The sequence below is a fragment of the Vanessa cardui genome, chromosome 27 (genome assembly GCF_905220365.1).
Source record: "Vanessa cardui chromosome 27, ilVanCard2.1, whole genome shotgun sequence".
Lineage (NCBI taxonomy): Eukaryota > Metazoa > Arthropoda > Insecta > Lepidoptera > Nymphalidae > Vanessa > Vanessa cardui.
In genome coordinates this window covers 1,334,625-1,345,737 of record NC_061149.1, presented here as the reverse complement: position 1 = coordinate 1,345,737, position 11,113 = coordinate 1,334,625, and the positions used below count along the sequence as shown (strand labels likewise).

The 11,113-nt window shown below is 34.0% G+C and overlaps 1 protein-coding gene and 1 non-coding gene across 3 annotated transcripts; one reads left to right on the top strand and one right to left on the bottom strand.

Annotated features, from left to right (window-relative positions):
* Window positions 1–918: 918 nt before the first annotated feature.
* Window positions 919–5,217, bottom strand: LOC124541279. 2 transcript variants are annotated; one of them, XM_047119186.1, is made up of 3 exons: window positions 4,930–5,217; window positions 1,949–2,123; window positions 919–1,257 (listed from the first exon to the last, which is right to left on the bottom strand). In XM_047119186.1, exons 1-3 carry the CDS (start codon window positions 5,147–5,149, stop codon window positions 1,254–1,256), a joined length of 399 nt encoding a protein of 132 aa, XP_046975142.1. In that variant the 5' UTR covers window positions 5,150–5,217; the 3' UTR covers window positions 919–1,253. The 2 variants fall into 2 exon arrangements, with proteins under 2 accessions (XP_046975142.1, XP_046975141.1); XM_047119185.1 differs by lacking the exon at window positions 4,930–5,217 and having other exon boundaries at window positions 1,949–3,677.
* A 1,556-nt stretch (window positions 5,218–6,773) lies between these two features.
* Trnam-cau lies at window positions 6,774–6,845 on the top strand. The gene has a single exon. It is a non-coding gene; the product is annotated as a tRNA-Met (tRNA).
* Window positions 6,846–11,113: the final 4,268 nt, after the last annotated feature.

The following is an 11,113-nucleotide window of genomic DNA, read 5'->3' as shown; positions in this document are numbered from 1 at the left end:
ATTTATAATGGATTTTAAAAACCAGTCAAATAGCCTATTTAGAACAAAAGAAAGTTGATGACTATTAAGAAAAAGAAAGTTAATACATATTAGTTTTTAAAGTCTAAAGTATTACTAGCAAGAACCCCTCCTCAGGTGAAGATAAAGACCTCCTTTAAAGGAGTCCATTTTTCTCGGTTAGTGCTATTTGCGGCCAGCAAGAGCCAGCGATTTTTACAGTATCTTCCCATCTCAGACAAATGTTGTGTTATAAATAAAGATATATTATTCGTAGACTCTTACTGGTTCACAATATAGCTGAGTTATTTAATTTTTGTTTATGTTTTTTCCTAATTCCATTGGAATAGTCTATACCTGTCAAACTTTAAATGAACTTTTCATTATGTAGTTTTGGTATAGTTGTCTCTCTGAGAGTAAAACTTGGCCAAAGATTAGTTAATACAGGATATTAATGATGTTTCTTGTATTTATTTGGCGGAGTAATCTCGATATTAGCAGCGTTTTACCTGAAATAAAACGCATATTAAAATACTTACCTATACTGGAAGCTTTAGTATGAGATAGCATATCCGTTTCCGTCGAATTTCTACCAGTTTCCGGTCACTTTTTACCCCTAGTGGCGCCGCCTGGTGGTCGTGTGGCAGGTATAGTTTACGTTTATTTCTGCCACGCCATATTTTATCATTGGCTAATTATAACCAGGCAGAGATACACTTAAAGCTTCCAGTATAGGTAAGTATTTTAATATGCGTTTTATTTCAGGTAAAACGCTGCTATTAAATTACTTGACCGTAACTGGAAGCTTTAGTATGAGATTTGTTTGTTATCGCCTGGTGGTGCCACTATTAATTAACATATAATTTATTTTAAAGTATATAACGCCAATGTGACAATAAATAAAAACAAAATTATTGTGATACTTAATTTATTTAAAAGGAAAATAATATCAATTAAATAAGTAAAATAATTTATAAAGGTAAATTATCACTTAATCAACAATTGGTTCAAATAATTCACTTACATTATTAGGGGTATTATTAACAATAACTTCACGTTTATAGAATTTCTGGAATGTTTTATCTGACCTCCAATTTCCACGGGCTAGAATTTGCTCTATAGGATGATTTTCCAACCAACTTTTTGAAGCGACCGCAGAACGAACACTTCCAGGCGTGGCAGTTATGTCGGCTTCTTTAAATAAGGATTTAATCCAACCTGCAATTACTGTGCGTGAAGCAGGTTTTGCTTTACCTCTAACTGTAACAAAGAGATTAAATGATTTTGCATTATTGCGTTTTTCACTCAATAAGTCTATTGTTCTTTCCACCCAAAAAATAGGATTGAGGTTATTATTATCAGAGTTTAAAAGTAGTTTCCATCCCGACTGTCTGTATTTACTATTATCGGTTTTTGAACCAAACTGAGGCCAAAATATTATACTTTGATCGGATTTTATATAATGTTTTTGATCTATTCGCAGTAAAGTTAGGTCGTGTATGCGTCTACCGGAACAAAGTAACAACAAAATAGCAGTATGGCGGGACGTCTGAAAAAGATTGTTACAGTCTATTGTATAGTTAGTTAAGTATGAAGTGAGTTTACTGACATCCCATACAGGTGGCTTGGATGGCACTGGATTTTTTAAAGAAATTGATTTTAAAATATGTTTAACTAATACATGTGAACTTAAACTACTTGATGATTCTGTATTACATAGAGTTGATACAACTGATTTGTGTAAAAGAATTGTATTGTAAGATAAGTTATGAATCAAATACAGATCTGATAAGAATTGAGCTAATTGCGCACCTGTAGGGTTTTGCATATCGATGTTCCTAGCAACACACCATGAACACCAACGATTCCAAGCTACTTCGTACGTCTTTTGCGTAGACTTTCGCCAAGAATTTTTAAGTAATAATAATTGTTCTGAATTCCATGTACTTACCGCCTCGGACCACCCCCACATTTCCAGACCTCCAGGATGATGTTCTCGACTTGGGGAGGTGGAAGTCCCGTCGATGTGTCGACTAGATTTTCCTGTAGGTTCCTCAGTATTATTGGTGTTGTTAATGCTCTCGCCTTGAGGTCTGGACGCCAAAATACTTTCTCCCATCGAGGAACTACAATTAGAAATATTCCTGTCGACTGGTTTAAGTGCATTAGAACTTTCGGGATCAGAAATGGTGGCGGAAACACCCACGCGAGTGGGTAATTCCACGGCGAACTGAATGCGTCGTGAAATAGGGCTTGTTTGTCTGTCAGATCTCGAGACACATAGTTGTGGACTATGTGAGCTTTTGCAGAGGCAAACAGATCTACAACAGGGGTTCCCCATTTTGCAAATATGAACTCCACTGAGGCTGGTAACAGGTGCCATTCTGGTGAGCGACGATGGCGTGAAAGGTGATCGGCATGATTGTTGTATTTCCCTGGTATGTAATGAATGCTGAAATGTATCTGGTTCTGATCTAAAAGACTCAAAATTTGATGTGTGATTTCTGTTAGCTGTAGTGATTTTGTCCCTCCTTCGTTCCGTAGATAACAAACAGTTGTTCTGTTGTCGCTTTGAATGAGTACAGAACTGTGTTTTAATAATTGAATCTGGCTTTGGATTGAGTAGAGTATGGCTAGCATCTCTTTTGAGTTGCAATGCATTGTCTGTTCCTCGCTTGACCAAGTGCCCGAGAGAGTCATATTGTTGAGTTGTGCGCCCCATCCCTGGTCTGACGCGTCCGTTGTCAAGAAGTTTGTCGGAGGCGGGTAATGGATAGCCGTGGATAAATGACAATTTTGAGTCCACCAAGTCAGTTCGCTTAAGGCATTTTGAGTGAGCGGATATCTTTTGATTGGAAGATTTTGTATTGAATGTATGGACCTTAGCAGTTGACGATAATTTAGTCGACCTCGTGGTACTACAAAACTGGCAAAATTTAGTAGTCCTACTATTCTTTGAAGATCTTTTAATTTTATCGTCATATTTTTGATGGCTGATTTTGCCGTTTTGACTATTGTGGCAATCTTGTCCCTTGGAAGGGATTTTAGATTTATCCATGGGTCCCACAGGATACCCAAGTAGACCAGACTTTTTACGGGATGAAGAATCGATTTCTGAAAGTTTATCTGCCAACCCAGTTTTTGTAATATTGCTACTGTTTGTTGCACATGATTGCAAAGTATGTGAACATTTTGATGTACGATTATAAAATCGTCTAGGTACACTAATATTCTCATACTGTATCTTTGTCGGAGTATCTGGGCCACCCAATTCGTGAGTATTGAGAAAGTTTTGGGTGCTGTGCTCAATCCGAATGGCAGGCATGTCATTTCCAAGAGTTCGTGGTCGTACACTAGACGTAGATAGCGTCTGTGTGACCTGGCCACATTGACATGGAAATATGCTTGGGATAGATCCACTTTGCACATCCAGTCTCGAGGTTGCAAGAAGTCGGGTATTCGGTACATATTTATCAATTGAAATGGCTCGGTGACTACATAGTCGTTTAATCGTTTTAGATTGACAATTGGTCGAGCAGATCCGTCGGGTTTCGGAACTAAAAATAGGGGGGAGACAAAACTTGGCGAAATTTGAACTACTTTGAGTATACCCTGCTCTTTCATTTTGCAAATAATTGTGGACATTTCTTTTGTTACTTGGGTCTGGAAATGGATATCTTTTAAATTCGGAAACGAGAGTGGTGGTTTTTGAACAAAAGGGATTCGATAGCCTTGAATTAGTTTTAAAATTATTTTTGTCGCACCCATTTCCTTCCACTGTGGAAGAAAATACCTCAACTGACCTGCTCGAAAGGGACCCGAGTCATTGTTTGTACCGTTTTTGTCCCCTTGAACCTCGTGTAATTGTACGTCCTCTATTATATCCACGATCGGGCCGCGAGCCTCGGCTGGGAAATAACTCTCTTGGTTGGTTCGAGACAGTGGAGAATTCGTTAGAATTTTGACCACTTACAGGAATATTATATCTGGCACCCCGCGAGAGTGCATTATTACAATGAATTTGCGAATCATTGTGTGTGTCACGAGTAGTAAAGACTGACTCATGAAATTGTTGCGTTCCACGCGATGGAACTGCATGTCGCATGTTTAGCCCCCGCGAGGGGCGGCGACTTGATCGATTGGATTTCATTTGAGAAGATCCATCTATTTTTACAGGCCAAAAGGCTTTACGAACACCCCCAGCCTTTTCTAATGCATTTGTAAAAGGTTCAGAATCAAAAATGTACTTATTAGAAGGTGGAATTCTATTAAGCGATGCTTTGAGCAATGGATCTTTAGCTTGGCTTGTTATGGATTCGCGGCGCATTTGAATAGTTTCAGCCCTATGACCACAAACTAATTGCAAAAGATCAGATGAAACTTTATTTAAATCACCTTTTTGGAATAGTTCATCAACTTTAATATTCAAATTATCAAAATTAACTTCGGTATTTTTAGCCCACAAAAGAAGATTACGAATACTTTCTTGCAAACATTCCTTTTGTTTTAATATAGAATAGGTAATAGCTGCATAGGATCTGTCAGCTAATGCTAAATAACGAAGGGAGTCGTATATTTTAACCTCCTCATTCGTCTCTAAATCAACGAAACCGGGAGTATGATTGTACATTTTTTGTGTTTCTGCGTATCTTATTTCTGACCAAGATGGAGAACCTAAATGCTGCACATCGCTTAACATTTTCAAAAAATTTTCTGTTGTTCTGGGAACAGGTGGTTCTTTTAACTTTGTCTCGATATCGAACGTAAAGTTTTGATTCGAATTTTGACATTCATTATTAATACATCTTTCATTGTTTATATCTCGGTGCTCAAAAAGATTTCCACTTATTCCAGAACAAATTGAAACATGGTCCATGTCATTACAATTTGCCTCAACGTTATTTGATGAAAAAATATGTTCACGAAGCTCACCCACTTCCTTGAGAAGTTTTTCCATCTGCTCCGAATGTTGTCGTTTACTTTTCTTGCGACGCTGTCGGCGTGAACGCTTTCGTTTATTGTTAGAAGATGACGAATTGCTTGAACTACTACTTGTGCTGTCGCTACTAGAATAGCTCCGATTGCGCTTGCGAGACACTCCACTAGAGCCAGGTATCGGCTCAGAATTTAATAAATTTTCGTGGTTATCCATATCTGAAATCAGATTATGTTAGACACAAGCACTTTATTCAACACTATAAAACTGAAAAACAAGCACGGATAACTGGTAGAACAAAACAATTGGCACTTACAGTTTATTTTATGCTTACCCTCCTTATTATCACAAGGTGATGAATTCGTTATTTCTGACTTCACGACTGAATGTTTCAAAAATTTATTATTTAAATTTTATTTAAACTGTACGTTTTAATAAAAGGAAAAAGATTAATTTCGCAATAATTTAGATACTGCGAGTTTGTTGCTTCGACGGAATACGAAACGCCAATGATAAAATATGGCGTGGCAGAAATAAACGTAAACTATACCTGCCACACGACCACCAGGCGGCGCCACTAGGGGTAAAAAGTGACCGGAAACTGGTAGAAATTCGACGGAAACGGATATGCTATCTCATACTAAAGCTTCCAGTTACGGTCAAGTAATTTAATTCGACATTATCTACGAATGTCTTGTTTACGAGAATGCAGTTTGCGGGTAGATGTTGATAATGTTAGAAGTGTCCGTATCGGACTACCTCCTTTCTCGTACGTTTGCTGCGTAAACACCGGTCACCACTACCATTGTCACTTGTTACTTTTGTTTTGAGCCGAGATGGCTCAGTGGTTAGAACGCGTGTAACTTAACCGGTGCTTGCGGGTGTTCATGTGCTTTATTTGTATTTATAATTCATCCTGTGCTCGGAAACATCGTAAGGGCTGCATGTGTCTGATTTGAATGTAATTCTGCCACATGCTAATTCACCAACCCGCATTAGTGTAGCGTGGTGCAATATGCTCTTTAACTTATTCCTAAACTTATTCAGGGTGGTATACAGTGCACATATTGCTTGAAAAACAAGGAAGTATAGGCTACTTTTTGTACACACAATAACTAAAGACTAAAATCATAAATGCGAGTGTAGCTGCGGATATAACATACATATATAATTGTATTAAACTAACATGGCTGTATTTTTTAAATGTTAAAAAAGAGTAACTACTGAATTTCTTGCCGGTTCTTCTCGGTGGAATCTACTTTCCGAACCGGTGCTAGATTCACTTAATTGTTAAATGACGAATAAAGTTTATTTTGATTTGATTTCATGAGAACTAGTTGTAAAATTTGTGTAGGTATACCTGGAAAGGTAAATCACATTTTATTTGTTAAATAAGCATGATATGTTGGATATATTTTTATACAGTATGATTCATCATTGCAGGTATTTACAACATTTATACCTAACTATATTGATATAAGACTATCCATCCGCCCCGGCTTCGCGTTTCTACTCGATATGTATCGTTATTACGACCAAATTACATAAAATCATTATAAATTGTAACCTATGTCTTAATCTGATGTATAATCCATATCACTGAAAAATTTCATCCAAATCCGTTCAGTAGTTTTTTCATAGAGGAGTGACAGACATACATACATCCATCTACACAAAACTTTCGCATTTTTAATATTAGCAGGATGTTACCAACAAAATGAATAATAAGGTAAGGTAAAGTAAGGTATAATATTTAAGTCGAAAAAATAATTCTATTTTAAATCAAAAATTTGTTGTCTATGCTAAATAGTGGTGGAAAATTTCATTCCAGGTTGCAATGAGCAGAGTGGCGCAGTGGAAGCGTGCTGGGCCCATAACCCAGAGGTCCGTGGATCGAAACCACGCTCTGCTATCAACAATTTTGTTTCTTTTTTATATATTTGACAATCGTTTTCTCAATATGCAATTGTATCGTTCAATTAGTACTTTTGTTATTGCTTTTCATTAACAACGAGTAAGTTCAGTAGCAAAATAATCTTAAATTTTACAATGAATTCTAATCTCTCTACATTTCTTTACAATGCCCCGCAGTCGTCCAATTGTTTTCTAATAACAGCTCAATCATATTTAAAATAAGAAATAGTGTTACATGCCAGTATTAAAGACATATAAAATAATATTAATTACAGTTTTCAACCGACTTCCAAAAGGAGGAGGTTATCAATTCGTCTGTATTTTTTTTTTTTTTTTTTTTTATGTTTGTTACCTCATAACTTTTCACTGGGTGGACCGATTTTGATAAATTTTTTTTTGTTTGAAAGGTAGTGCTTCCCGTGGGGTCCCATTTTTTTAATACTTAATATAATTAATTTCCCAATAAAACCCTACAGTATATCTATCAAAAAACAATACGAGAATACTTTAACAAATATGTTTTTTACAAATTACCTTTTACACAATAATATACTGGATCAATCAAGGGGCTCGTATCGCTTCTTTCTTTTGATTGTTGGGACAAGGGCACCGTGGCTGACACCGGCTCCAAATATACCAATAACTATAACTACATGATATAATCGTTAATCGACTTTTAAGTAGTCTAATATTTTTCATTTCATTTAACTTAGGAAGACTCTAAAAAATATGTTGAATACGCAATTATTTTTATTACTTTTTCGTGCATATTCATTTGTTTTAAAATAGTGTTTTGTTTGAAGTCGGTTTTTCTTTTTGTTAAAATTTTATTTATACAAATTATTGGTAATTTTAATTGGGGTCAATATAATTTAGCATTTTTCGCTACGACAAAATACTTTATCCTGCCGTACACACCTATAGTTGTACTTTACCTGCTTTTGTGTTGTGTGTGTCAATAATATGATATAGGATTTACTTGGTGGTAGGTGCCTGGGTAGGTAACACTCACTCATCAGAAATTCTACAGCTAAACAACAGTACGCAGTATTGTTGTGTTTCGGTTTGAAGGGTGAGAGAGTTAGTGAAATTACAGGCACAAGGGACATAGCATCTTAGTTCCCAAGGTTGGTGGCGCATTGACGATGTAAGGAATAGTTAATATTTTGCAGTACCGTACCTCGGTAAACATGTAAATAAACATCTCAGTCTCTTAATATTCGAGTCAGATCTATCAATCGACATTATTTATTAAAAGAGTTGACTTGAGAGGACTTTTTGGCATACATATATCTAATATTATCAATTAATCAATCAACAATCCATTTTCGTCCACTGCTAGACATAGGCCTCTCCAATTGCACGCCACTATGATCGTTTTTGGGGTCCTGTAATATGATACTAAATGCATATTTGCCTAAGCCTCATTGAGATTGATTTGTGTGTTCCAAACCGATAGGACCACATCTTAAAGGTTGATTTAAATAATTACAGGGAGAGGAGGCCTCAGTCCTGCGGTGGGAAATTTCAGGCTGTTGTTGTTGTCACTAAAATAGTCCAAATTTTACATTGTATATACTAAAACCTTTATAGAATCGATCGATCTTCCGGTAGTTTTATGCATATTGATTCAGTAGAATTTTAATAAACGATTATAAAATACAGGGCAAGTGCGATTAGGGTTCGCAAACTAAGAGTTCCGTACCACCAGACAGATAGAAGAGTTTGTTTTTTTTAAATTTTAGGTATTTGGTGTTAATTCCTACTTTATTTCTCTACGTTTTAAAATGAAAGCTTTGACAGACAGTAACCACAGACAGACGAAACAATTACCTTCTTTTTTTAAATCAAATCAAATCAAAATAAACTTTATTCACGTAGGCTTTTACAAGCACTTTTGAATCGTTATTTTACAATAAAGTGAAGCTACCTCCGGTTCGGAAAGTAGATTCTACCGAAAAGAACCGGCGAGAAAATCAGTAGTTACTCTTTTTTAACATTTAAAAAATACAAAGTCAAGTTAGTTAAATACAATTATTTAAATAAATATATCCTGCTTGGAAGTCAACAGGTATTAATTCCATTTTTTATCATCTATAAAATCTTGTATCGAATAATATGCTTTTTAGTGCGGAACTTTAAAAATTGTAAACAAATATGAAACCTCATCTTATTAAACTTTCATTGTGTTCGAATGTATAATAAATCAATTCGTAATAGATTTAGGATAACAATTGCATTTAAAAATAGATATATCAGCCGGATAAGTACTGCCTTTATCCGAAACTCGGTCATATTTCACAAAAAAAAATAACGTCACAATCTGACGTCGAATTACGAATAAAAATGAATGTACATTAAACTACGAATTACGAATTAATTTTATTAAAATTGTTTTTAACATCACGTTCTTTTGAAACGTAAAAAAATATAATATATATTTGTAAACGAGTGTACGTTATCAAAAAATAAATTCCTATCTTATGAAATAATAGAAATCCTTAATTAGCGAATATGACATATGTACTCGTTATCATTTTATCTTGAAAGATCAATCAATTTATATCATTTATAATAATGATACTTCGATTTTTAAAATCAGTTTTCAAAGAGTGAAGTGTGATAACGACGCCTAGTGAAACTTTTTGTTAACATCTATGCGCAATTGGTGAGTTTTTTTTTAATTAATTTGGTATTATAGGCAAAAGGGCAATAATATAATGTTTATTTAAAAAAAAAAATACATTAAAATAGTCTACATAGGTAACAATAAATAAAAATAAAACTTTAAACCTTATAGGTTAAGTGTGCTTTTTTTTAATACAAATTAATAATAGTGTTTAACATCTATTAAATTCTTCAAATTAATATATAATTAATAAAACATCATTAATGCCGCATTATTTTAAATATAAATTATTCATAAAATAAATCATTAGTATTACTAATCTGTGCTAAATCAAACTCAACATAAAAATTGCTCACGCTTTTCAGATAATCCTTGGATATATTTCATGACTAGCGATAACTTACAGCTGTACACATTAAAAATAAAATACATTACTTTTATTGTGTATAGCATTATTTTGTATACATGGTCTTTAAGTTCTAGAATATTCGGAATAAAATACAGATATTTATTAAATGCTTGTTTTTAAGGCTGCATATCCTTAAGCCTTTGCTAGGATCCCGCGTTGACGGATATAAAAAAAATGTTCAAGTAGCGTCTTTTAAAACATTTTTGAAACGTCGTTTTATATAAATAAATTAAATGCTAAGCTACCAAAGCACATTGTATGTAATCTAATATAATTATAAATATATTATGTTGGTAGGACAATTTGTCACAATCAACTACAATTACAATATTTAAATAATGATTATCTTTTATAGTGGAAAATTATGTTTATTGTTATCTATATCACATATATAGTCGAAATATCACTAATTAATTACTTGATCTATGAATCGATATATGAAATATAAAATTTACACATACCAGTTAGAAAGGATTTATGGAAAATTCATATTCTCTTCTCAATAAGAATGCAAAATGTCTTTAATTCTAAGAGCGCCATTTTTAATTGTTCATTGTGCAATAAAGTTTAAATACATATGTGCAAACACAGACGGTATTGTATCAAATGATTGTTTAGGGATAATACACGAAATCACACAGGATCCATTTGTGCTAATCGAGGCACGGAAGTATAATAACAAAATCTAGGCAGTTTTGAGAAATTAATGTCCAAAAAGTTTAAACTACGAAAGAGTTTCCTATGATTAATTAAGTTTCGTAATTATCTCGTGTTCAATGATGATGAAACAAGCCTTACATTGTGGTAACATAAGTTCCATACCTTATCTACATACATACAGACTCGATTGTAATACATATAAGTATATTACTATGTGATCCAACTCCATAAGGGTATAAGTCTGACATAATTCTTATGCATATTCTAAAATCGTCGTTTTATTTCAGCCATTTTAAACAAAGTTTCAAGAATAATACTACTTTAGTGTGCGTCTACTTTGCTATTTTTAGTCTATCTAGGCACATATGTCAAATCAATCAAAGTTTTCAATTAATCGGATCAGATATACAAACATAATTGACAATTTATTTTGTGTACATTTTTGTCCGTAGCCATTTTATCCAGATTAAAAATGTTGAAGATTAACAGATTAAATAATTACATACGATTATGTTTTGAATAAAGATATTGGTATTACGAAAGCATTCGTTTTAAGATTTCAAGGTGA